We start from the raw sequence: 27,376 nt of genomic DNA on the forward strand, positions 1-27,376 counted from the left end.
TTGTCAGGATTTTGAGGTGTGAGAGTACATAGTGGAATTAGCATCATTTCATAGTAAGAAAATAAACACCGTTGTCTCCTGTCCTGCTCCTGAGACTTCCAGTAGCACAGGCCACCCACGACCAGCGTGACGCTGGACGAGCCCTTCTCGCTTGCAGACTCACGGTACTTCTGTGAGCTGCAGTCAATGCTTTGGCAAAGCCCAGCGTGACAGCTCAGGCCTCGCCGCCCCACGCGAGGACCGCAGTCCCTTCGGAAAGCGGAACAGACATCCCCTCGGCTGGCCGCTGCTATGGATGGGAGACAAGTGTGTTTAACTAGGTTTCAGGGGCTATCCTCCCGCAGCAATACAGAGCTACAAAGAATGTATTTTGTACCGTTCAAAAGGTGAAGGTTGTCCTTTGTGAATCAAAACTCTCAAAACCAGATTCCTGACGTTTACGAGATGCCCTCTATATTGAACGATTGTAAAGCATTTGAACAACAAACTTCTTCAGTTGCTCCAACAGCACATAGCACCAAAAAAAGGGTACAGACGGGAGATGGAAGGCAGAATCGCTTCTGGAGGACAGCAGAGCAGCTGCCATGAGCCCAACTGCAAATTCAACAAAAACACGGGACATAAAAGCCCACGAAAGCTCAGGAGCCTCGATTTTGCGAACACCCCGTAGCGATGCCTCTTGTGCAGGTCCACCCACAGCCCCAGGACGCGTGTGAGTGAGCGGCGCTACCCCAGCTGGGTTTTGCTGTTCATGGAGGAGCCCGGGAGCTGCAGCGGCTTTTAGCAGACACCAGCGTCTGTCCGCTCCCCAGCGCCTGTTCCTGCAAGGGAGGACGGCCCCTCCGGCCCACGGGGTTCAGCATCTGCACCCATGGCTGCTGCCTTACCTGTTGGGCAAAGGCCATGAACAAACTAGTCTGAGAAGGTCAAGCGGCATGTCGTCACTTTGCTACAGATTTATTTCCATGTGAATTAATGAAACGGTACACACAATTCCAGAAAAAAAAAAAAGAAAAAAAAATTCTTTTATAGGCCCATAATCCTTCTTTCACAGTACAACGCAACAGTAAAGGATTTAGTCAGTGTAAACAGAAGGTCCAATAGTGATCATCAGCTATCACAGATCAGCTGCACAAACACCACAACTACGGAGTTAATGCCATTACCACACAAATCGACAGTACTAGTACAAATCATAACTTTACCTACAATGCTTTTTCATGTGCAAAAACCATGAAAATTCAATTTACAGAAGAAGGGCACCTTCTCTAAATCTTCATGGGAGCTGTAAACTGCCTCCTCAGGGCTGTCTTACCTATTTGGCAAAAGGTCTTGGGGCCTGATTCTCCAAGGTACCCTTAACTTCATCTGCAGCATGCAAGCCATCAGGGCTCTGCATCTGAAAACCAGGCACTCGTGTATTCTCTGCTGCAGCAGGACAAAGAAAATAATCAGCTGAGGATGAATCTGAGTAATTTATTAAATCACTCCTGAATTTCAGCTTAGATTCATTCATTCACCAAGACTATTCAAAACAATCCTGGTTATATTATGTATGGATCATAAAAGTTCACAGGTAACCCATAAAATCATCATTTGTTAACTTTTTTTTTTTCTTTTATGTACTAACTGAACTGTCACTGGTGTCAAAAGCTGAGGCTTATGGTAATGTGTTGGCAAGCTTAAAGAGAGTGGATAAATTATTGAATTTGAAGGGTCAGAGAAAGAGAGGAATGCTACCAAGGCTACGGTAAAACATGACGCTGCGGCCATCTCGCAGCGCTCGGCTGCAAATTTGCACCTCAGCTGGGGATTGCCTGGGAGGGAGCCCCGCGCTGCCCTGACGCCGCGCCGGTGCGCGGGGCCTGGCGATGGGACCACGGGCTTTCAGGGGGAGCAGAACCGTTCTGCGCCTCCGGCTGCACCAACGCCAGCTTTGTAAATTGAATTCATAGTCAGATTATACAGGAAAAAACAAGAGGTAGTTATTTATCATACCTCTTCAAAAAGGCAAAACAAACAAAAAACAGGATGTAGAAGTGATGCAGTAAACCCAAAGTCAACAGGTACCTACTTTTTTTTTTGTTGTTTTTTTTTTTTTTAAACACATGAAGTTAAGTTACAGACATCATATAAAATGCACACTTTATGGAATTCCTGCATAGCAGGAAACAAAGAGGCTAGCGCTAATCCAACAGCTATGTTAACAGCGAGACTGCCATTTACTGGTGCAAGGAAGATGCCCTATCTAAATATAAACAGAGCCTTACCCCCCTTCTAGAGGAGTTCTATGGCAACACTTATACATTTTGTTCAGAAGGAAAAAGAAAGCATTTTCTTGGGGATAAACTGCCAAAACAATTAGTTTCACATCCGTAAATTTAAGGCAATGTTACTTAGACCTGAGAAAATGAAAAAAAAAAAAAGTTTAAATTTATTTTCTCAACTATACATATACACTCAAAATTTCAGTATTTCCCTGTCTCCTCCAACTCTCAGGTGGTGCTGGGGAAAACTGCCATGGGGAAACTGCTCTGAGGTCTCAGGGTTGGATCCTGAGAGACACAGAATTTGTTCTAAGGAAAGCTAACGGGAGCTGTGAGTGCTCAGACTCACCTGGCTTTTTCATATATTCTCTTTTTAAACACCTCTGTTTAAGCCCTCTGGAGAGGGTGAACTCCAGGACGGGCCTGTAGTGCACCAGTAACCCTGAAAGGTTTTGTATAGCAAAACTGCAGCTAAAATAGACAACAAACTTACATACAGTAAATGTCTGTGATTCCCCCTTTTCAGGAGAAAAAGGATGCCAGGGTTAACAATTCCACTGCACATTTAGCCATTCCCATAACTACAGAGTAAATCCTCTAACACTAGTGTGAAATCGCAAATTGTTCTGTGCTCTTCCTTGGAAAATAAAAATTAAAATTCAAAAAAAAAAAAAAAAAAAAATCAACTCGCAAACATTTCTCATTAAATGGTAAGAGACATGAGAGAGATGGGGTGGGGATTACAGACACACAGCATGCTAAGGAGTTATTAAACAAAGTGCAATGATTTTTGACTATACAGGAGGACGGACGGACAACTCCCCTTCAGTACCACCTAGATGCTCAATACCTCTGGAGAGGTCCGGAGGTACCGTGTCAATCTGTAGCCGTAAAGCTTGTGTTCGAGGTTGGGCTCCACGGCCCCACGTGCAACTGCGGTAGCTCTGCACATCTCAGCTACGTCCGTGACTGCAGGAGAAGGGATTCGCTCGCACAAAGACACGGTCGCTTCCCAAACGTGAAATTTAGTTGCCAATTGAGGATTTGATGGCTGGTTCTACAAAGCTGCTTGAGCCACAACTGAAAGATGGACTCAGCCCTAAAATCTGTGCACACCTGATGTTGTTTCTGTGGGATCACCTCCTTCTCCTAAACATGACTACAGACACAAACCATCCCTCCCTCCTGCTCCCATCCGAGCAGCCAGACACTTGCTATCGGCTTTGGCCGGTGCCTGCCAGCAGCCAGCTAAAGCAGGGCTTGGGCAGAGGGTCACTAAAAAGCAGAAAGTCTCCAGGTCCCAGCTCAGGTTCCCACAAAGCGAACAGGTTTATCACCGGCCACTGCCCAGAGAGAAGGTCTGTGGGCAGATTTTTCGCTGATATTTCAAACATGACTGATCCAAAGATCAGAGACCACAAAAAACCCAACAATCCTCATCTGAATAGAAAGCGATTTCCACTGCTCGCCAGCACCTCCCTATCCTCCTCTCCCAGGCTCAAAGGATGAACAGGGAGTCAGCTCCTTTACTTACCCCGCTGGGAACTAAACCCTTCGTCAAATCACACATTAAAGAAGCTCACTGTGTGCAAAAGACTCTTACGCTAAAACAGTTCCACCCTACACAGTGCAGTCAACACAGTTTTTAACTTAAATTTGCAGCTTGTTCTTTACAAGTGCTTGGCAGAGAATATTTATATTCTTCTGACACCATATAAATAATATTTATACAGCTTAGACATTTTGAGACATGCATTAGACTTTAGGTAGTACATATTTCTTGATCATATATGCAAATATTACTGTCAATTAAACTGAGCAACCTTATGCTGGACCATGTCTTGCGTTATCCAGGACGTTTGACGGTGGCTCCGAATCGTCCATGGGAAGGACCAGGCGCGTTCCCCGGATTACGAGTTCATGGTCCCCAAAAGCAAGCTCCCGATCAAGCGCATCTTCAGAGCTGTTTCCCACGAACCGCCGCGATGTCCCGCTGGATGCGACAGAGTCGGTGTTGACCGTGGAATCCCCGTAGGTCAGACTGATGTCCCCGTCGTTCAAAATGAGGTCAGAGTCATCGTCCTTCAGCTGCTCTTGATTCTGGGCAACAAACAGGAGGAAAGTGCTGTTTAACTCTTCCTGAACAGCTATCTTTGCAATCGCACGGTGGCAGTGAATAAGCAGATAAAGGCACCGAATCACAGACTCTCCTGCACCATGACCATAACCAGATGTGCCACATACACATCTCTGAGCCCAGCAGACTCACACAACACACTAACTCCCCTGCAGACTACCTAAAAGGGCTCTCTTGGCTCTTCTTTCTGATGCCATAGCCTGATACATGGGGAATGGTTTTCAGTGGCTTTGTCGGGACTAAAATACCCACGACCACAGGAATCGCATCGCCGACCCCTCAGAGCCATCTCTGCTTTGTGCAGGGAACTCGATGCTGATGCTTTGCGGGCAGGGCAAGAAAACTCCTGCCACGGAGAGCTGCCGCTGCAAGGGGCTCCTGGGCATGGCAATGCCCTGCGTGCCGAGGCCCGGCCAGAGAGCCCTGCCGGCACCAGGCCAAACCTGACCAGCAAACCCAGCTCCTTGAAGAGCGCGGGTGCACACAGGCTCTGCAGCGATGGTGGAAGACGTCGCTGCCTACAGGCTCCCCAAAGCTGCTTGTCATCTCCCTGCCCCTCTGGGCTGCTCAGACAAGGGCTCTTTACCATTTCAGAAGAAAATCAGCCCCGGTTCAGACACTGGCAACCTTTTCAGTTGCGAGTGATGCAGCTGAAGGGGCTACAGGAACGACTCAGGTGCAAGGCTGGAAGAAAGCAGGGGATAAGGAAATTGTGTGTCCTCCCAGCTGGGCCTGGGGAAGGACAGCCGTGACAGCTTCATTGAGCCAGTCACCGAGGAACCACCATGAATACACCACAAATCCCTTCATGACCAAACAGTCAGCTGGAAAAGCAAAATGCTCACGGGAATTAGCTCATCCATCAGCCCCAGTATCTGATCTCCCCCAGGGCTCCCAGCTCGATGCTGCAGAGCAGCATCCAAAAGCTACACAGAAGCATAAACATGCCAAACTCCACCAACACTGTGACAGAAAGGACACCGATGGACTCACTTCATATGCCTGCGGACTCGTCAGGCACCGGGCAATAGGCCCACAGCACCCCGGGAGTGTGGTCGTCAGAGGAGGACCGCTGTGCGTCAGCAGAGGCTTTAGATAGCTACAGAGAGGGTCAAGGAAGAAAGCGGAATAGGGCGATGTCGGTAAGTCAAGGGGTGGGATGCAGAGGGACTCGGTACCTCGAGGAAGTCACAGGAAGGAAAGAAACACAAGTCCCTGGAAGCACAAAAATTATAGGGATGAGGAATGTGAATGCAACCAAACACAGCAGGACAGGAGCGGACCAGGACACAGTCCCGGTAAGAAAAGGCTTAGCAGCATTACTTGTCCCATCATCTTGTGCCTCTCAGCCTGGCAAATCGCTCCTCCACTAATTCATGGCAAAGCATTTGCAAGGGAGGAGAGGCATGGATCTAGCAAGGGGGCTACAAATGAGAAGACCCCCTGCCCTTCCTGCCTACCTGCCACAGGGATCAAGGACTCCCTGGGCTTCCAGCCTTGGAGAACCCAGCTTTGAACTGAGCTACTGCTGCGTTCCCAGTTAATGGCGGGTGGAAATGGTCATTTCTTGCAGCCACAGGCACGAGGAGGTACAAATCAAAAATCAGCAGTGTGACAGGAAAGCAAACACTGGCTCCTGCTAAGCGAGGAGCGAGTCACGCTCCAAGTCAACGGAGTTGCTCGGGCAGACGGGATTTGGCACGGCACGCACCGACCGCCATTCAAGGATACTTGTGATCGAAGTTGTACCACATGCGGAAGAGCCAGGCGCTTTCTGCCTTCGTACTCCTCCTCTCGCTCTCCGGGACGCCCTGCGGAAGAGCAAAACATTAAACAGTGGCAGGGCAATGTGCCACGACCTGGATCAGGGCCAGGAGCCCCCACGGGGCACCGGGTAATCCCATGGGGACGTAAGATGACACACACCTTCTCACTGCCTCTTCGGAAGAAAATTTTGGGTTGCAAGCGAGTATAAGGACATTCACACCATGACAGGCTGAAGGTGCTTCCAGCACTGCTCTCTGAATTTAGCGGCGTACAACAGCCTTAGGGAGGTGGTATCAAAGTACAGCGTGACCATTTTTCTGCTAGAGACTTCCAGTTTCTGACCCCAAGGTTTAAAGTGCCTCGGAGCCAGCAGCTGCATCCAGACATCCCGTTTAATAGTGACTGACAGGTCCAACCTCCATCAAATCTTGCCTGAGCTTTTCGTATGCAAATAATAGTGTGTTATGGGGACTCCTGGCTTCCTTTTAGTCGGAGAAAAAATATAAAACTGTTTGGAGGGGACTATGAATACAATTACGTACTTCACAGAAATCTGCCTTTCAGATTTATGGCTCTGGGCTACCTTTAGCATTTGATGTTTTCTCTCCAGGATAGAACAGCCCAATAAATGGCTCTGAATAAAATGAACCTCCAAGGTGCAGAACCCACACTGAAATCAAGTAGAGCCACGGCCACAGCACGACCAGGCTGCAAATGCACAAGCGAGACAGCTCGGGGCTACCAGGCAGGAAAACTCCCAACGCTGCAGGGCTCCAGCATTTATCTCACCGCAGTCGGTGGTCCCTGGGCTGCCACATAACTACCCACAGGAAACGTGGGGTAAAAGAGAGGTTGAGGGTACCCATGGGTAAAAGCGGGACAGAAGATGCTACATAGAATAAGTCAGTAAACGCCATTTCTGTACTGCCCTGGATGCTGGATGAGGCAGAGAGCCTCCGTGTCACGCACATTTTGGTATTTATTTCAAACCCAGCAAGGGAGAGGCCGAATCTATTGCAGCAGTAACGTGGACTGACTGAACAGTCCAGCGTTACTTCTATGCCTTCCTTCCAACTGAATAAAAGCAAGCCTCATTATAACCACAGAGAGCACAGAAAAGCCACGACTCCCACTGACTGAAACTCTTTCACCAGAGGAGCTAAAAACCCTCGTGGGGTCAGAGCTGGAAGGGAGCGGAGCATAGACGGGCATTCACAGGGTTTCCGATGTAACCCCTGCGCCGACGAGCACAGCGCAAATTCCTCCGCAGAGGCTGCCCGGCGGCGCCGTACTCACCACGTTCTCCTGATCCGCGTCCACACCGACTCTGCGGAGGAGAAAACCAGCACAGGGTTAGGACAAGCAATGCCAGGTGGGTAGGCACCATGGTTTAGGAGGAAGGACGCGATCTTCCTCTTCTCTCTTAAAACCGAGCACCTTAACGTAAGAGTGGGACGAGGGAGAGGACGTGCTGTGTCAGGAGAGCCCCACGCATGCCGCACTCACCGGATATTCAGGCAGGACAGCATGGCCGTGGTCCCCCCGCCGAAAACCCACACTGTAAAGAACACGATGAGGAGCGTCGTGCTGAACATCATCTGCCGGGCGTAGGTGGCCGTGTCACGGATGGCCAAGGCAAACGCCATGGCTCCTCGCAGCCCTGCCAGGGAAGGGACGGCGGAGGAGCTGTGTTAGCCCACGGCACAGGCGGCTGCTTCCCCACCCGGGATTTACACCATGCTGCCCCACGTGCGGTCCTGTCCCTCTGACGGGACATCCACCACCGGAGGAGATCACAGTGCTTTAACAGTGGTGATTTCACAGCACACGCTGTGAAAGCCTGGGTTATCACCGCTCCTTCCCAGCCCAGAAAGGCAAGTGCTCCTCCTGCCCCACACCGTGCACTCAAGCGCAGGGCAGGAGGAGCTCGTTCCTACGACTCAAAACCAAGGCATTCACGCCACCCAGCCTAAGGGAGCCCTTTCCTGCCCAGCCTCTTCTCCAGACATTGCCCATAAGAGATTTAGAGTTCCGTAAGGAATATGTCCAGGCACTTGGGGACGAGGAAGTGCAGATGGGCCACCTGGTCGGAGGCAAGGATGCGATAACGTACCAGCAAACATCATCATATGCTGTAAATTTGTTCCGATCTTATTTCTTCTCCCCAAATTCAGTAAAAATGATAGTGGGTAAATATTGGCAGCTCTTCCTAGGAAGATAGCAAGCTGTATTTGCACACGTTAAGGAAATTGCTCTTCCAATGTCTCCCATCACACCCCACCTCTGCACACAGAGCCCATTTCTGCTGCCTGATGGAAACGCTGGGGAGCCTCAGAAACACCGGGCCTCTGGATGCAAAGAGAATAACCCAGCTCCAAGTGCTACAGCAGCGGAGGAAGAGCATGCTACTGCCTCATCAGAGCAAAGCACACATTGCAATTCAGGAATACCATACAGAGACAAGCACAAATAAACAAGGGAAATGATGAGAGGGCAGGTTAGATGAGCGAGAGGAGAGAAAAACCACCGTTTCCCACTGGATGCTCTTCCCTGCTGGGTCCGTTTTCCACCCCGAGGATTATTTGTCCTCTGTGAAGCTCAAGTTTTTGCAGCTACTACAACCTCTCTGACATTCCCCTGCATGCCACACTTCACAGCTGGGTTTGAAGCTTTAAGCCAAGTCCCGTTCCCAAAGATTATTCAGCAAAATCAAAGCAGCAGCAGTTGAGAAGGAAAAAAAAAACCCTAATACTCTGTTTTCATAGCCTGCGAGATACAAGAATCACCAGCCCCTTCATATGGCTTTTTATCTTTGAAGTTGTGTCTTTTAATACCAGCACCCAGATGGCAAAAATAATCTTGGAGCCAGTATTCAGCGCAGCCTTGAATAATAGGGAAAATGCTTCCAGCTTTTATGTTCTTTCCTGAACATCATGAATTTGCATAAGAGACGTATTTCATGATCTCTCTCATGAATGAGCTATTTCATCAGCGAGTTAGTTCCTACTGAAGAGGCACAGCACAAAATTTCAATCTAACCACCTAAACGGCATTTCCTTGCTCTTCGCTCCCTTCACCCCACTGCAGCCCTGCAAAAGCTCATCGGGGAAATTCAGCAGACCCCGCTGCAAACCCATGCACCAGCTTTGGCAAAGATAACAACATTTTACTTATTGGTATAAACCTGCTTCATTGCAAAGAGTGAAAATAATTCTGCACATCTGAACTGGCTTCCCTATGATATGAAAAAAATTCCTTTAAAATCCTTGTTTTTCTGAGACATACCAGGGCCGATAGCTTCTTTCCGTTAGCATCAGCCTGCAGAAGGGGAAATCCTTTCTCATTACATCATTCAGAGGCATCTGCTGTAGCTTTAACTGTGCTATTTGACCAAAAAAAAAGCTTTTTTCAGGGTCAACCAAATGGAATAGCAAAGAAAAGAGGAAATAAATGGCTATACCAGACGGTCACCATTTGCAAAGCCACTCCTGGTGCCACGCTGCCACGTGAAGAAGCCTGGCGCTTCGGCACCACGTTCACATCGAACGCCGAGTCCCTGCAGCAGCTAATTTGAATGTCCACGAAAGGAGACAAGACGGGAAAAAAAAATCCACACCAAACAGAAAAGCTGGAATCTCCATCTTCTTAAAATAACCAGCAAAGACACCACTACACGGGAGAAATCCTCTTTTAAAAATAAAGCTAGACTGACTGAAAAAAGCCCCATGCATTTGAATGAAAAACACAGCTTAGGAATAAGGCACCTCTCCCTTTCTTTTCTTGTTTTATAAAATGGGCTCCAAAGGATACGAAAGCCCCCACCACGAAGGTAGGGTTAAAGACGTGGTTCTGGAAGGTGAACAGAGCAAGTCCCATGTAGGAGAAGATGAAGTTTTCTGCCAAGAAATTCAGAAGCTCAAACAACTGAAAGAGAAAAACAAATTAAAAGCCAGTTAGACTTAACTTAGATTTAACAACAAAAACATGTTAGCCCATCCATCATGCAATAAATACTTCTGCAGAAGCAACCCTAGTAAAATCCATCTGTAGAAAGACAGATGCACCTAATTCTGCCTAGAGGGAAGGGAAAAATATTGAACTTGAAATTCAGAGAGGCTGAAGGGGGCTGAGGAGCTCTCACCTGCTTAGTTCTGTGTTGGGACTCTGTAGATAAGTTGTTATAGGTATAATGGGCCTGCGTGATCCCGCAGAAGAGTACGGCCACCACACCTGGGGAGCAGAGCATCACATTAGAGTCCTGGTCATGAAAAGGGAGCTGAGCTGCACCCCAATAGTGTTGGGTACTTAATGCAATAACCCCAGAACCCAGAATAATTAAACTTCTGAAAGCAGAGGGAGAGCCCCAGCTGCAGTTGATACTGGGAGAAGCAAAACTCAACAGGCCCATCATCCCTGCAGATCTCCGTCCCAGACGCAGGGCTGTGCTGGAGCTTGCCTGTAAAGCCACACGCTTCGGCCAGCAGGAACGTGCTCCAGGACATCAAGAAGAACAAGCCGGTCTCCAGCAACGGGAACTCCCGAAGTTTGGTGAACTTGGTGACGTTGCAAATGGTTAAGGACAATTTGGAGAGAAACTGTAGGCTAAGAGGATATCAAACCCAGTTGTGTATCGCAGCAAGACTACACAGCCTGCCCTTAAAAAGGCTATGGCATTGCCTTTCATTAATTAAATTTAATTTAAATTCATTAATTTAAAAAAAATCATGAAACACTGGGTCTGGGTGAAATGCAGTGCAGACAAAAAAGAAGCTGTTATGCAAACACTTGGAAAAACCAACAAAAAGGATATTAAAGCTGTCACAACTCCAGTAGCTGCTCCCATTGCAAAAGATCCACTGAATATCCCTAGGAAGATCCCAATGGACTTGAACATCGCTGTGACATCAAACGTGTGGCTGTTGTCACCCGCCGGCTGGTACGCAACAATTGAACTGAAAGAGGGAGGAAAAGCGCACACAAGAACAAAACACTCCTTAGTCTGGAGGGAGAGGCACCTCCACAGTCCTATGTCAGCTTTGCGAAGTGCTACCACCGCCAGAAACACCGAGCCTGAGAGATCAGGGAGACAAAACCCGAGTCCCACACCGCAATCCCCCTGCGTTCAAGTTTGGGATCCCTTTTGCTCCCGGCCGGCTTTCTGCAGCTCAGCCACCCCTCCTTGGCAAGGCTCTGCGTTTGCTCCTTCTAGACATTCGAGAGTATCAGACCAAAGCCCAACTCTCGCATGATCTCCTGCAAATACCTTTGCTAGGTGACAGTCCGTCATTTATGACGGTATTTTAGGGCTTTGGCATCAGCTCTCTATAAAGCCAGGCACTCTGGGACCACAAAGCATTCAAGTGGGAAGCCTACACTTCTCTGTCGACTCCACAGAGGCGGCTGATGTGAATATCCCCTGGAGAACTGTAAATTATGCCTTTTTACTGCATTTAACGTGCACTACATTGATTTTGCACTGCTCCAAGCCCTGAAGTGAAGTATCTCAGGGTAGCATGGCAAACAGAACACTGCCAGTTCACTACAGCAACACTATTATCTTCATCCACCAAACTTCAACAGACTTCTGCGATGAGATGGCAAATAGGTCTGCCGCACTGATCCCACCTCTGAATCTGCTCCCTCCTAACTCCTGAGCTTTGCATCAGCCATTCCACTGTTTTACTTGGAAACGCTGAGATACAGGGGTCCCCTACCCATCTCCTAAACCCCATTTTAATATCAACTTCTTAGATCGCTTTCTTCAATATAAACTTACTGCAAACCTTAACTTCCTAGTTAGCAATCCCTCAGCTGGCTCTGTTAAAACTCTTGGAGGTGAACTTTAAACGTTTGCTGTTTAACCTCCCGAGTTATGCTGGAACGGAAAGTTACTGCCCCGCGCACACATCCTGCGGCTTTCTGCCCTAACTACACACCGACATTTTTCTGCTACACAAATGACAATCCTCCCCTTTCCAACATGTCACGGGTCACTTCCCCTGCTGAACTTCCCTGCTTTTAATACATTTCATTTTCTGCATTGCCTTTTACACCGTAAGCCTCAGATTTCTCCCTGTGATTTAATTTGTTTCGTCAATCCCATCCTCTACTTCCCATTCACCAACACGCTCTTATTCTGGGCTTTGGGGTTTTGGGGTTTTTTTTTAAATTCAGATGGTTTCGCTTCCCCTCCATAACCAACTGTTTGGATGTCGGTTTTGTGGTTTTGCCCATTTCAGTTTTCCTTCTAGTTTTGCTTTTTGCATCGCTAATAAGACATTATTTCCAGCTGGCCTTTGTGTGCTTCATTTCCCCTGTCCCTGCCCACGGGGCTCCCTGTGGCATTCAGCCCCTGTGAAACCTCCCTTTGGAAGAAGCAAGCAGAGACCCTGCGGCTGCATTTACCCCCCCGCTCACGAACCGCAGCCCCGGCACCTCGCTGCCCACCGGCTTTCAGTTCTGGGTTCAATTCCTCTCCATCCCACAGCCGGTTCCCTGCCTCCAAGCCAGGCCAGGCCAGGATAGCACGAGGCAGGAACAGAGAGGCACGGATCCTGCCCCCCAAGCATGGGAATGGACATTTGTCCGGGACTGAAATCAGGGAGAAGAGGAGCCTCGGGGGGCACCGAACTCCTGGCAGAAACCGTGAGGAGTCCCAGCCCGGGGAGCGCTGGCCGCGGCCGGAGCCCCTCTTCACCCCTTGGGATGAGGCAGCACCCACCACCAGCTGCCACCCAGGCAGCAGCTCCTCCGTCAACACAGAAACCACCCGCCCGCCCAGAAACCACCCGATTCCCCCTCTTCCCAACTCACCCCTGCATCTCCTAACTGGGGAGCCGGTCTTCTGCTTGTGGGAGCAGAACCGTCCCCATGCGGTTCCCCCACTTACGCCTCTGCTGTGAAACAGGCAAACGCCAAACTAAATTTAAAAAAGGGGAACCATAAACAGGAGCTCTGGAGGAGCTCTCGGAGGAGCTCTCCTCCCTAGAGCAAGAGGCCCTCACCTCCTCCTTGCACCCAAGATGCGGTTGCGTCCAGGTGACTCGAGGCTGTCCTTGAGATACCTGAACCGAGCGATACCCGCCCTGCTGACCGGGGCTGCCTTACGCTGCTCATGGTGACCGTGAAGACAAAGACCCCAGCAAGCTTCAAAACGGGTACGGGTTAGCTGCTGAGAAGCCCTGGAGAAGTCAGCATGCTGCTGGGCCGGTCTGCACAAAAGCCTTGCGGCAAAATAACTGCTGACTGCAGCTCGGAGCTGCTCTTTTGGTGCAAATTATCTTATTTCGGGGAAGGGAGGTGGATTGAACTCAGCTTGTGGAAAGAGGAAGGCAGGAAATCAGAGCAACAGCTACGAAGCTGGTACCGAAGCAGTGCAAGAGGCAAATCACCGCGCACACTGCAGTCACCTACGTGTGCGGAGATCCACCACAGATGTCATCACTCCGATGCTGAACCCATCCACTCCCACCCAGAACCTCCCGGCAGGGCCTGGAAGACCCGTCTCCTCCCCACTCAGGATCACTTCTTAAACACGACCTGGCTGTGCAGCACTTACTCTCGCACCAGCGGTGACACATCCAGCATAAAAGCCGGAGTGAGCAATACAAACAGTTCCGGAAACCTCAACAGAAACATTCAATTCAGTAAATACAACCCGTGCGGGTGGCGATACACAGCTCACAACACGTTACTTGCTGCCTCCACCCGAGTAAAACCCATGCAACCAGCACGCCGGAGTGATAAGTATTCCAGAAATATTTTCTGCATTAGTCTTAGCTATATGTTAACCTGTGACCATTGCAGGTATTATATATTTCCAAACAAATTCCCATGATGACAACACAGTGAAAACGCAGATAAAATACGTCCTACGTGCAGAGGACATAAAATACTAAAGAATATAAAACATTCTTTAGAAAGCCAGCAAGTTTCCCTTGTGTTCAGTCCAGCTGTATTAAGTCCAGCTGTAAGAAATACCATCTTCTTGATGCTCGGAAAGTGGGAGAGAAAGGAAACAGCTGTTTTACCAACTATTTCCACCTAAACAAAAGCAGGTATTTGTGGATGGGAAGGAAGACAGGTAGGAGCAAAGCCATCAGCAAGGGGCTTCAGTGGGATCCTGTGGCTGAAAAGCAGACACGATGCTTTTCCCGTTTCAGAGGGACATAAAAACTTCCTTCTGGCTGGGTCAACCGTCCATAAAAGCAAAACAAAACTATCCATCATGCAGGGGAAGTTGTAAGGACAATCCATAATCCTAAGCCGCGCTCTGCAATGAGATGCCTCAGAAGGTCACTACAGCTTTTGGGGACATTTAATATGGAAATCTGCTCTTGCAAACACCGATGCTCCTATTTTACAGGAGCAAGGCCGAGTGGCTCCCCCCAACACCTGACATATAACATACATAACAATTAAAAATAAAAACAGAACACACTTACGAAGACAGCACTATGGCAACGGCATCATTGAGGACGCTTTCGCCAAAGAGAAGGGCATACAGCTCAACATCTACCTGGAGTTCATGGAATATGGCAAGAACAGTCACTGACAAATAGAAAAATAGAGAGACATTCAAAAAGGTGCCGTTATTTTGGTGTCATCAAAGACAAAAACACCCCCTTTTAGAACGCTGCCTTCCTGCACGCCTGTGCCACTCTGCTGTGATGGTGCCAGCCGCCCCCCGTGCTCACTTTGATAGTCTCCCTTCTGCCCTTTCAGATTTGGATTTGCTTTAGCATTTCCCTCCTCCTCCTTTTACTAAACCACATCCTGGGCATTAGGTCTATTAAGTCTTTCACTGGCAGACGTGAGCAAACCCTGCTCTGAGCTTCCTGAGGGTCTGAGCTCGTGGGCTGGACCACAGTACCACGCTGACACAAGCCACCCAGCTTTTGGGATGCCGTTAGCTCGGAGCATCAGGGAGAGCCCTCCTCCACCTGCAGAAGGCCAGGAGGATGCAGGCTTGTCCAGGACGATGGCTGTCTTTTCCTTCCATCCCTGATACTCCAAGAGAAATCCTCGGATTCAACACACTGGAAGTGCCAGCACATATGTGTTAACATTTCAGACCTAACTGGAAAAAGCCAGGCATCGGCTCAAACCTCATGTGGGGGTTTCTCTGTGATTTACGGCCACATGGCAGAAATCAGAGTGGCCTCAAGCCCTTCCATGATCCAGCAGCTCCAAGAAGATAATGAAAATGCAGCAAGCTTTGCGTATCAGCCTTGCAAAAACATCACAACATCTAAAGCAAGCAAGATGTAACACGTGGTACATCGTGCGCAGCTCAGGCTGCTGCGGAGGGCTGAGCTAATTCCAATCAACTGCTGTGAAAGTCCTTTAAAACAGCATTCAGGGACTCATCTGTGCACAGTCCTGAAGAGGATTTAACCCACTTATGCACAGAGAAACGCCCCATCTTTACCTGTCAAATCTTCTTGTTACTATTTCGAAGCCTGAAGAAGGGACGTGACACCGACAGCTCGTCCGCAGCATTTCTAAGCATTACTTCTACCTACGGTCCTTGCCTGGCCTCTGCCCATCTGCCATCAGATCTGCCACGCTGCCATCGTGTCTGTGAGGTGCTCCCCGCCTTGCAAATGTGCCCCCCTCTCGATGTTGACACCCCGGCTAAGTTACAGGGAGGATGCTCAACCTCGCAGCCACATGGGAACAGCTCCCCGCTAAAGGAACCGGTGGCCTGAACGCCCACCCAAGACACGTTCAGAGAAGCTGGAAAATCATTTTACCTTATTTTTTAATTTTTTTTTTTTCAAATTAAACTATCAGCAGTAAAAGCCACACCAATACCTGGCAAATCTTAGGGAAACATAAAAAATAAATTATTAAAAACTCATGGGGAATGCACATCTCGCATCTCCACCTGGCAGACAGATGTGGCTACTGCCACGTTATGCTGCAGGTTATGTTCTGCAGCGTTATTCTTGCATATATGCATATACATATATGCAACATATACAATGTTCCTCATTTTGCCTTTGAAAACAGAAATGACTCCTTGTTAAGATGAGCAGGTAAAGTCCCAATTCATCTGGAAACAACAGCCACTGGCACTTGTTTCAAAAGGGCCGAAGACTTGGCTTATCCAGGTGTGCAATCTCTTCCTTAACTGACCAATATCTGCATTTAAAAAGATCCCCCAAAGCTACTGTAACGTCGGGGCAGGGGGCAATGCTGCCAACCCCCAGTCCCACCACGCTGGTCTCAAACGTAGCAGCCAGGCTGCAAAGGAAGAAATTCAAGCCCTGTTCAGCAAAGGGCAGGAGGAAGGAGAGGCCTTTCTGTGGTCCTGCGTTTTTAGGTGAAGCTAGAACATGCAAATAAACAGCTACTGTGTAAAAGTAATTGCGAACGAAGTGAAATTCAGTTGAACAAGGCAAGTTTTTCATAGTTTTGATTTACAAAGTGCTTCAGCAGACCAAGCTGTCACTACTGTCCTCAGTACTGCTCATTAAGATCAACTTTCAATTAGATTAGGACCTTCCAAAATCCCACCCAAATGGAAGTGGAAAGAAACCAGCTAAACTAAGTAAAACTATCAACTGGACCCTTCCCCACATTACACATCTTGTTCTGCATCAGCCATTGGCACAGGATGGCAGAAGAACAGTGGACTTGTCCCAAAACCCAGTGAAGTCAAGAGAAAGACTGCTGGGGCTTCAAAGATTTAGGAAGCAGAGGTTTGGAAGGTATATTACATGTAACTGGAAATAAGGAAATAAGAAGTCATGGGGACAAATTTGACCTCTAGGAATGTTGCAAACAAACTCCAGAATTCAGAAAGAGGGAACTTCCACAGGGTTCAGACTTTCTTCCCCACTTCAACACAACTTCAAACCGATCAAATAGGTAAAATGAGGGGGGCAATAACCATCTAACATACCTGGGTCAGTAGCCGATACGATGGCACCGAACAGGAGGCAGTCAGTGAAGTAGAAATCTCCCCCGAGCTGCCCAGTGACTTTCATCAGCGCCACGCAGCCGTACACGACAGAGCTGGTGATGAGAAGAGGCAATTACTCATCTCTGCAGTGAATGAAAACGACATTCAAATGGGCTCGATTCCCCTGAATTTGCCAGATTAACGCCTAAAGTTATCCAAACGCCGGAATACCGAAGAACTGTACTGGATGAGGCGAGCCTGGTGAAACCCCAGGGCCATGGTCTCGGAGGCGAGTGCCGTACCACGCACACCAAAGCACCCGCCGCACCGGACCACAAACACGGCACCGGTGAGGAACTGGGACCGAAACTCCTCCACGAGCTATAACACAACTAAAGAAAAGCGGCAGCCAGGCTCGTAGGGTCTTGCAATCATTTTGCAGCATTTCACATTAACATGTTTCAGTGGGATGACCTTGGCCTGACTTTGAAATGGCTGAAACTTTCAGCGAGGAACAAATAACGCGGATGCTGAGTTTGCTTGAATCCACCGGACTCTCCCGTGGAAAACACCCTGCGCCAGCCTGCGTGTTACTATTCAGAGCGGGAATCATCTCGTTCCCTCTGCACACAGGGATAAATACCTGAAACACAATCCGTGCTCGCTGGGCACCTGCTTCCAGCAAGTAAGGACAGGACATGTGTTTACGATCCTGCCCCTCCTGTGTCCCACGCTTGTTAGGGCTGTGCTTTCAATAACTTGAAGCTGCTGCCTGTTTTTTCAAGACAATCTTCAGAGAAGTGTGAAACTTTCCTTGCCCTGTATATAGCTATTCTGTATGGGATGCTGAGAAAGCACTATGCAATTAGACAGCAATCACCCTGTCCACACAGCGAAAGTTTGGACAGTAAATAGTATTATTTGCCGCTGCTGAGCAGTGGTAGCAGAGAGCCTGTGTGATCTTTCAGGGCTGGGATTAGCAGCCGCAGATCCGGGCTCAGAGCATTGCCTCCGAGCACAGCTCAAACCCTCACGGAAGAACCAGACCAGTTCCGACTACTCACCCGATCACCAGGCAGGAGATTGCAGTGCCGAGAAAAGCGTACGCTAGGATTGATCCCAAGTTTCTGAAGAAGTGCCTCTAGAAGGAGGATAAAAAAAAAAAAATTAATTATATTTTGCTAACAATTTATTTCAAGCCTGCACAGGCACCCTCACGGTGTCCGCAGCAGCTTGCACCTAGCTCAGACGCCACGAGCTGGACAAGCACGGGAGAATGGTGCCCAGCACAATGGTGTACACCTCCAGACCAGCAGATGTTAATGCAGCATTGATAAACATGAACATACCATTTTCTTGTACCTGTGTATTTAATAAGGTGCCGTTCTGAGTCCTGGGAACTGATTTCCTAACCCAGCAGCATTCCTCCCTCCTTCTCCCACAAGCTAAACAGGATCATTTTCTTCTCCTTCCAAATCAGCATTTCAGAGAGCTGCTGCTTTCTAAAACCTTCCCACCCTCCTACGTGTTCTGAAAGGAAGGATGTCTGAAATGACCCAGCTGACCTCAAAAACCCCTGCGCAAACCCGTGCTGGAAATGGTTGAAGTCGCTGACCCTTCCCGGGGCAGAGGGATGGACGAGACTGACTGGGGCACTCTCAGCCCTGCTTCCTACAGTCCTGCATGTACTGGGGAAAACCGTACCCAGCTCTGCAGCCTTGGCCTGCTGAGCAAGCATTAAAGCACTCTCAAGTATTAAAAATGCTCCGGAGGCAGAGGAACTAAAAATGTAGGCGCTGTAAAGGCACGTACCCTTTTCAAGCTGTAGCCTGCATAAAATATAATTGGAGGAAGCAAAATGTTGAAGAACACTTCAGGATCAAAAGTCACCTGTTAAGAAAAAAAAGAAAACATCAGTAAAATGATTTGTTAATACTTTGCAAGACAAAACACAAATAAGAATATCATATAAAATACATGGAGGAAACCCTGTACCCCCGCCAGACGAAATGCTGTCGGGTGAATGCTGAGGATGTGTTCGGGATCTTTGGGAGACAGCTCAGAGTCTAAACAGCTTAAATTAAGATCAGCTGAAACCAGAGTTTCATTACATTGTGTTCAACTTATAATTTATAGCTGATCACAGTCTGACCGAAGTTTAAGAAAAAAAAATAAATAAATAAAAAAATCACTTAATCCAGCAGACAGAGGACCCGTCCCTGGGAGTGGGGAGCATCGCTCACCTCTCCAGTCGCCGACTCCCTTACCTTTCTCAGCATCTCATTATCCTGGACGTTATTGAGCTCCTGGGCACTGATTTCCCCCTTCAGGGTGTACTCGTAGTACTTTCCGCTGACGTTCACCAGCAGCGTGGCGGGACTGGTCTGCACTTGGCAGCTCAGCGTCACGTTGTTGACGTCGCTGGGGACATGGATGCCGTAGCGCAGGACCACGCCGACCAGGACCCCTGGGGAGGGACACGCATCAGTGAGAAAAGCCACGGCAAACTCCCAGACGATCTCTTTGAGCACGGATGCAGCATCAGGCACACCAGGATCCTGACCCTTGCTCAGCTGCTGAGCACAACCACCACCCAAATAATTGCCTGAATGATATTAAACCATCCGCATCCTCCCATGAGCCGTGCAAATGTCTGTGCTCATGCAGACTTTCTAACACCGGGCATGGACTGGTCCTGAAGGCTTTTAATTACCCAGCCATCAGCCAGACCCTTGCTCTAGTGCAGTGAACAGCCGACACTGAGGGCACACTGGTTTTCTTAGGGCGAGCACCCTGGCATTGCTGGCACATAGCTGGGGACCTGGGCAAGGCACTGCTCACTTGTGCCCAAACTATGCACCCTGCACCTAGACACCTGACGGCATCATGTTTTGCCACTAGAGAAATACATTAAACCCTTCGTTTTTGTAGGGGATCGAAAAAGGTACCAAGCCACCATCACAAACGCTTTGAGGATGGTGAGCATCCTCGTAAGAAGCTGCAGCACCCCACAGCCTCCTCCCGCACCAGCTTTCGCAGCACACAGCAGCGATCCCCATTTTATAAAAACCATGCAAGCTTCCCAATCCAGGCCAACCACCCGGGTCTGCTCCTGGCCCCTGCGAGCTTCAGCTCTGCACCACGAGCAGCAGCCCAGGGCAGCCCCGCGAGCCAGCGCTGCCTCCGGCTCAGCTGCTGCGCAGGAGTATTGTGGGGGTTAATTTGCAAGTCAGCAATTTATATGGCACTTTTCCTTTGCAGCACAGCTGATGAGCTGCGCTCTGAGGTCTCGCATCCAGATTAATGGCATTCACATAGTGCAAGCTCCTCCAGCTCCTTCTCACCTGCACCGTGTGCCGAGTGCTCTCCTGGCACAGCTTTTTGACATCTGCAGGCTGGGGAGGAGGGGTGTTCCACAAGACACCTTTCCACGTAGCCTTCAGCACAAAAGGGTTTGGAAATTCCTCGATTAAGGCAGCACTGAGCCGCCACAGAAATCCTGGATCTTAACCCCATCTCTGAACCACACATTTATGAAAAGCTTTCAGACACGTGGGAACTAAACGGAGACCGCAACACTCGGAAGGCTTCTCCATTTGCCTCCCAGGATGCTCCTGCTTCTTCACTGTTGCCTTAATTAAGATCTTGCTCTGTGCTTTCCTACAGGCAGGGCACAACCCCGACCAAAGGGAACACCGAACTCTTCCTCCACCACCATCTCATGGGAGCAGAGCCTGGGCAGGAGACCACAGGACCCTGGAACAAACAGCGTCCCCTGCAGCCAGTTCCCGATCTGCCACCCGTTTTTTGCCTTCTCTTCCCTTGACAGCCATTTTCCAGGACAAGATTTGCTCATTTTGCCAACAGCCAGAAGAAAAGCCCCACCTCCCATCCTAGGGGATGTCAAGCACAGCAGGGCCACCCAAGCACACATCCAGGCCACGAGCAGAGGCAGAAGAATCGGCTGCAAACAGACTCACCGCTGCTAACCCGTCACACCGGTGACACAGATGGCTCAAAACTCAGGGACCAGGCTGACAGACCCAGGAGCTGCACCCAAAACCCAGTCCTTGGTCAAATACAGCACTTCTGCAGCACAGCTGAGCTGCTCCCACAAAGCCACCGATGCTTTTAAGCCACGTACAGTCGACCATGTGCTCAGCACATGCTTTGGGCTTTATCCCGCGCTGCACCGTTGGCACAGAATTGCCCCAGCAGTAGCAGAAAAGGTCCCTCTCGGTGCACAACCAGGCATGGTCAGCTCCAGCAAGGAGAGCTGCTTCAGGGAACGTCACACTGTGCAGAGCATCCGAGAGCTGCTTTCACACTAGCATCACCCAGAGGGGACACCAAAAAGGAATCCTTTTGCTTACTTTTCTGCTAGCCTTTTCTTTGTTCCTGCGATCTTCCAGTGCTCCGGAAATAAAAGTATGGAAATGAAGGCAAGGATGTCAAGAACATTGAGATGCCACAGCACGTATGCACATGAGCACGTGGCGGGGAGGTGCACGGCACCACAGCATCGAGGCAAAACACCCAGGTTTCCTTTCACCCAGAAGATGATGAACCCCGAGGTACCATGGGAGACAACCAAAACTCTTCACTGGGATAAAGTGAGCTTCAGAGGGTTATTTACATCTGCGTATGACTATTAAGCAGCTTTAAACAGTTACAGTGAGAATTTAAATGAAAGGGAGGAAAGCCAGACTGGAGAGCTCATTTACCCTCTACCCTTGCAACTGCTCCTCCACTCCTACGGAGCAGGCAGCACCAGGTACACTGCGTCTGCAGCCCTGCAGAGCTACCTGGCGTGGCTTTTAATAAGTCTTTTTTTAAAAAAAAAGTTGATTTTAGAGCTTCACACAGGAGTTGGAAACTTCCAGCAGCAGGAGCTGCCTGTCTTTTCTCTGGAAACCCATGGAGTGATCCCTTTAAATGCCCAGGCTCAGCGCTTTGAGATGAGAGGCAGGAGGGACGGACGGACGTCGCTGCTGGGAATTCAGAAAGGATCCAGACTCACCCGCCTCTCCACTCTTAATCCCCATCCCAAAGCAGCGCTACATCTGATAGCACCCCTGCTCGCCCTCGCCGTCTCGCTTACCCGGGCAGCTGTTCCCAGCCCCGCGTGCCAGCCGCTGCCAAATTCCCACTCTGGCCAGGAATAGGATAAGGGAAAAGGGACGTATAAACCTACAATATCTGCCAAGACCGCTGTGCTTGGGGCTCCAAAAACCAGGCATTTTATCTTGCCCTGTAACACGCTGCCTGGGAGGCTCCCAGAGCTCTCCAGACCTGGGTGGGAAAAAACACCCACCTGCAAATACAGATCCACAGAAAGAGCTCTTGGTGTGCGAACCAGCCCGCAACGCGCCAGCGGCTCCCGACGCAGAGATACCATCAGAGTTACTTACAGGGAAAGCATGCTGCCGCTCTGCTTAAAGCCAATTACTCTGCCAACATTAAGATGACCCCACCAACAACCCCTCCTGCCCAACGGTGGATCGCTAATCAACCCTCCCCACCTAACGATGCTTGCTGGAGGCACTTGGAACAAACCTGACTCGGCTGCCAAGTTTTTTCAGACACCAAACCCAGTCCTGGGCTCAGGCTACCTGGACCAAGCCAAGGGGACCATGTAGGTCCTCCTGGTTCTGATGGTCTCTTAGGAAATGGTTCAAACTCTCTTGGTGCTCGAAGGGCCGTCCTAGCAGCAACCTGCGAGCCGCTCCGCCAGTATCGACATGCTTTTGCAGCCAAAAGTTTTACAAAACCGAGCCCTGGGAGGGAGCAGAGCGGAGGGAACCTGACACCGAGGAAGCTGCCAGCCAAAAGCTGCAAGGAGTAGAGAAGCTAAAGGCGAAGCCGGTAAATTAATTGAGTTCTTTTATGCAAAGTGCAAGAGATTACTTTCATTGCATTTCTCCCAACTTCATTAAAAAGAACAAAAGCCCATGGGCTTTTTTTTTTTTTTAGGTGCCGTTGAACATTTCCGAGGTAAGGTTTTAAATGAAGACTAATATATTACCATTCAGACACTTAACAACAATGGAAGCACACAGGATCCCCAGGCGAGCATTAATCTGGACACCAAAAGGAAAGAAAAATGTAGCGAGCAACTGAAGACATCCTGACAACAAGCAATTTAGACGTATGCAATCCAGGGGCCAAGTGGGAACAAGTACAAGGAAACTAAACTTCTAGAGAAGCTCCTGCCACATCTACCATCAGATCCCAAGAAGAACTGAAACAAGATTGTTGAATTAATTATCCCAAATGTTGAGTACCTCGGATGTGGAAACCTCATTTTAAACACTGAAATGAAGCTTAGAGGCTACTAAACACCTATTGTCTATCACCATGAAATGACTCCAGCCTGTGCCCAGCTCTTGAACATCAGCTCTGAGCCAACAGTGTGATTTATAAGACACAAATCCACCCGGAGCAAGAGCTCATAACTTACAGTAAAAACACAGACATCAAGGAAACTCTGATGTATTTCAGCAAGAAGAGATGTATGCAAAAGTTTTATTTGACTTAGTTGTTGGGGTTTTTTTTAATTAGAAAAAGACAAGCTTTTACAAATTGCTTCTCTTGCCCAGGTTTCAGGGTCTGTTTTGCAGCCTGCCTGCTGCAGCACTTCCACATTTTCAGCGGACTTCCCCAGGGCTGAAAGCATCGCAGGGGCTGAAAGCATCGCAGGGGACCGGGGACAGCGAAGCAGAAACGGTACCTGCTTTGTTCCCCACAGCTTTAAAGTTGTCGCTGTAAAACAACAGCATCTCACCACTCCTTGGGAAATTACACATCCCTTTTCCTATGGCAGCTGTCAAAACCTGAGAAGCAAATGCCAAAAGCCTTGATAGCAGGGAAAAACTTGGGATTTTCTGCATGACCAGACAGGAGATATTACCGATTTCACCAGCAATTCTCTAAGCACAGTCGGCAAAAGAGCAGACACAAAAGATGTGTTTTACAGATCGGCAGGAGACCGAAACGACCCGGGTCGTCCTCTGAGAACAAGGGGAGCACGCAGGGGCGTCAGGGAGAACAGAGGACCAAGAGGAAGAAAACTCAGCAGAAGAACAAGGTAAAGGGCAAGTTTGAAAGCATGAAAGGAATAGAAAGTCCGTGTGTTGGCGAGCTCTGGGGCAGCAGGAGAAGGAAGACCTTCCGTGCTGGAAGCACATGCTCCCACAGCACAGCTCCGCTCCGGGGGAGGTGACCACCCCTGCCCCGGGCAGGAGGCCAGCAATGCCTGCACCCGCCTCAGCGGTGGCTTGCAGGAGCCTGAAAAGACAGACCAGTATTTTGTGCCTCTGGGCTGAAGCAAGTGTCTCCACCCCTTCGTTTGGAAGGACGCTTCCAGTTAACTGAAACTTAGGATGACAAAGGCCAACGGCCCAAACAGTCAGGTCACAGCCTTCAGAGCAAAGCTTTCTGCTGGGGGACTCGGCCATGTTGCTGCTGTGACCGAGCTTGGTCGCACATGACCCACAACCAACAAGGGCCAGGACAGCACAGAGAAGAGACACTAACCACAGCACTCAGCAGAAGACACCTTTTCAATCCTAAACTCAACAAATCTTGTCTAGATAAGGATCCGTGGCCGTGTTAATCACTCCCCCAGCACAACTCCTAGTCCTACTTTGGTTGAACTCCAAGCCATGCTAGATAACCCAGGCAGAGCCACGTATGGCATCTCCATACAATGGTTCAGGCCACTTCACGAGGCCACGCCACCTCAGTAAATCACAGGCCACCCTTAAAATCCAACCAGCTACGGACCCGCTCCCCTGACCCACAGCCTTGCTCCACTTCTTGTGGGAACACGTGGGGCATTTCACCAAGAGGTCCTGTCACAGCGGGAGGAGGAACCCCAAAAGTAGGAGCTTGTGCGCACAGGTCCCCAAGCAGCAGGACTTCAGGCTGCTGGCCCTGCGGGTCCCTGAGCACGGCAAAAGGTGGGAGCGTCTCCCCAAATGGCGTCTTCACTCTTCCTGGACAGCTTCTGGAAACCTAGGTGCTCTAAATATAGGGTGGAAGCACAACCTCTGGCCGCAGCGTGCGGGATGCAAGGCTCCCGACCAGTGCAAAGCCTGGTCTGTGCTGCCCCAAGTCCCCACTCTCAGCCCCGGAGCAGGTAAGCGGGACTTGCCGGTGCTTGGTGACATGGTTTCAAGGCCGCTTGGCATGTGGTAGCACCTGACCCCGCCAGCTTCACCCGTGCTGCAGCCACCTTGCGAGGCCACTGGGAAAACCCAACCAGTTCCTCACTGCCAGAGATTTCGGAGTAATGCTGCCCTCGAGAGCCCTCGATATCCAGGGTTTGGAAAACAACCAACCCTCCCTCCAGCAACACCCAGATAACGCTCAGCACGGGGCGAGCCGGGACGGGACGCGCAGCCTGGCCATCCCAGCGAGACAGGAGCATCCGGCTGCAGCTGGGAGAGGATGCGGCGTGTCCCCCCGGATCCCCGCACCCCTTCGCCCACACGGATGTCCACAGAACGAGCCCTGCCATAGCCCCTTGGCCACCAGGCACCGAAGAAGGGAATGGTGGGATGCCAGTCCCCGCTGCCGGCACCCACGCTCGCAGCATCCTCTGGCCGTGGTGGGGCTGCCAGGGAAGGGGATGATGCCCCGCCAGTGGAAGGGGACGGCGGTGCCATGAAAGCAGGCGGCTGGGCGCCAACCCAGGCGCTCCAGTTGGCCCAGCGCTCAGCCGGGACTGGTTTGGATGGGGCTCCCAGTGCTCAAGGCAGGGTGGGCGGCACTCGCTGCCGCTCCCACTCTTTCCTTGCCGCACGGGTTTCCCACGGAAGGGGGTGCGTGGGGGTTGGGGGGGTCGTGCGTGGGGGTGCCCGCGCCCCTCACCGTAGATCATGGCGAGGCCGGTCTCGTGGAGGAAGCGGGCGCGGCGGTGCTTGAAGAGCCAGATGGTGAGGATGGTGAGGGTGAGCAGCAGGATGAAGACCAGCAGGTTGGCGCTGTCCTGCCGGTGGCTCTCCTCCGCCGCCTTCTCCGACACGATCTCCTCCTCCAGCGCCCCGGGACGCGCCGCCACCACCTCCCCGCCCGCCGCCCCCCGCGCCCACAGCCCCGCCGCCGCCGCCGCCAGCACCGGCCCCGGCCCCGCCATCGCCCCGGTACCGGCCCGGCCCCGCCGCCACCAGGAAGCGGCGCTGGGCGCAGGCGCTGCGGGGCGGGGACAGCGCGGCCGGGAGCCCGGATAGGGACGGGGCTGGGGCGGGAGAGCGGTGCTGCCGGGCTGAGGGAAAGGTTTGCGGCGGAGAGAAGGGGGTTTTTTTTAAGCCAGCAAAGGAGGAGAGCGGGTGGGGGGCGGCGAGGACGAAGCGGGGACGAAGCGGGGACGAAGGCGGTGCCTGGGAGCTCGTAAAGCGGGTTGCAAGCGAGCAGAGAAAGGTCTGCGAGAGGAAAGGTTGTGAAGGAGGCTGCAAGCTTGCAAAGGTGGGGGGGAATGGGGCCGCAGGGGTGTAAGGGACAGAGGGCTGCAAGGGAAGGCTTGCAGGAGTGCTGGGAAAGGGGTTGCAAGGGAAAAAGCAGGTTACAAGGATGCAAAAAGGGGTTTGCAAGGGGGAAGGTGGCCGGAGTGCAAGGAGGTTTGCAAGAAGAAAAAAAACTCCCAAAACAGACTTGCTGCAAGGAGGAAGTTTTGCATAGGCCTTGGCTTTGCACAGCCACGCACAGGAGCGGTTGGGGCCGAGGAGGGTGTTGTGCGTGGGGTGCTCTGGAGGGGTGTGCTGCAGGCCGCCCCTGTCCCAGGCTCCCGGGGGCCGGGGCCCTGTGCGTGGGGACAGCAGCAGCCCACGCTGCTTCACAGAGCCGGGGCTCGGGGGGATCCTGGAGGGCGGTGGTGCATTCACACCGTGCCAAGGCATGCGGATGGTGCCAGGAGCCGCGGTCAGCCCCGAGGTGGGATCAGGGGAAACTTCCCACCCTGTTTACCAAGAAATAGGCGGGATTCGTGCAGCCAGTGCAATAAATACCGCAGTGATCGCTTAAAGGTGATTTGTAGAAAACGCCCTCAAATAATTGCTTTTGTGCCCGTTATCTTTGTGCCTTGGGGGCGTGGAAGACCCAGGATGCTTGGCCGCGCGGGACAGTCGGGCTTCCTTGCTTGCCCCAGGCCTTGCTCGGCCCGGGGTCGGGGCGTCTGTTCCTGCACACGCTGTGCATCCCTTGACACCATTTTTTCTTGCACGGGTTCCTCGAGCTTTGAGGTTAAACACGTGGAAAGTGGGAATTACCCCAGGCCCCCGATGGCCCCACGCTCTG

The 27,376-nt window shown here is 50.7% G+C and overlaps 1 protein-coding gene across 1 annotated transcript; it reads right to left on the bottom strand.

Annotated features, from left to right (window-relative positions):
- Nucleotides 1-936: 936 nt before the first annotated feature.
- Nucleotides 937-26,234, bottom strand: SLC9A6 (solute carrier family 9 member A6). The gene is made up of 16 exons (XM_075162023.1): nt 25,955-26,234; nt 19,348-19,547; nt 18,893-18,970; nt 18,145-18,221; nt 17,081-17,193; nt 14,616-14,721; nt 10,982-11,123; nt 10,628-10,733; nt 10,313-10,401; nt 9,982-10,095; nt 8,285-8,396; nt 7,678-7,831; nt 7,468-7,498; nt 6,136-6,215; nt 5,398-5,503; nt 937-4,367 (listed from the first exon to the last, which is right to left on the bottom strand). The coding sequence occupies exons 1-16, from the start codon at nt 26,217-26,219 to the stop codon at nt 4,092-4,094; spliced, it is 2,049 nt and encodes a 682-aa protein (XP_075018124.1). The 5' UTR covers nt 26,220-26,234; the 3' UTR covers nt 937-4,091.
- Between the last annotated feature and the right edge of the window lie 1,142 nt (nt 26,235-27,376).

The sequence above is a fragment of the Calonectris borealis genome, chromosome 13 (genome assembly GCF_964195595.1).
Source record: "Calonectris borealis chromosome 13, bCalBor7.hap1.2, whole genome shotgun sequence".
Taxonomy (NCBI): domain Eukaryota; kingdom Metazoa; phylum Chordata; class Aves; order Procellariiformes; family Procellariidae; genus Calonectris; species Calonectris borealis.

What these genes read in the sequence shown, in the direction of transcription:
- SLC9A6 (XM_075162023.1), bottom strand. Translation starts at nt 26,219, where the DNA reads ATGGCGGGGCCGGGGCCGGTGCTGGCGGCGGCGGCGGCGGGGCTGTGG. An exon ending in CTGGAGTTGTGACAGCTTTA is followed by an intron (nt 10,734 to 10,981) that starts ATATCCTTTTTG and finishes ACCATTTGCAAC; the next exon opens with GTCACCAAGTTCACCAAACT. An exon ending in GCATATGATGATGTTTGCTG is followed by an intron (nt 7,832 to 8,284) that starts GTACGTTATCGC and finishes CTTCCCTGGCAG; the next exon opens with GGCTGCGAGGAGCCATGGCG.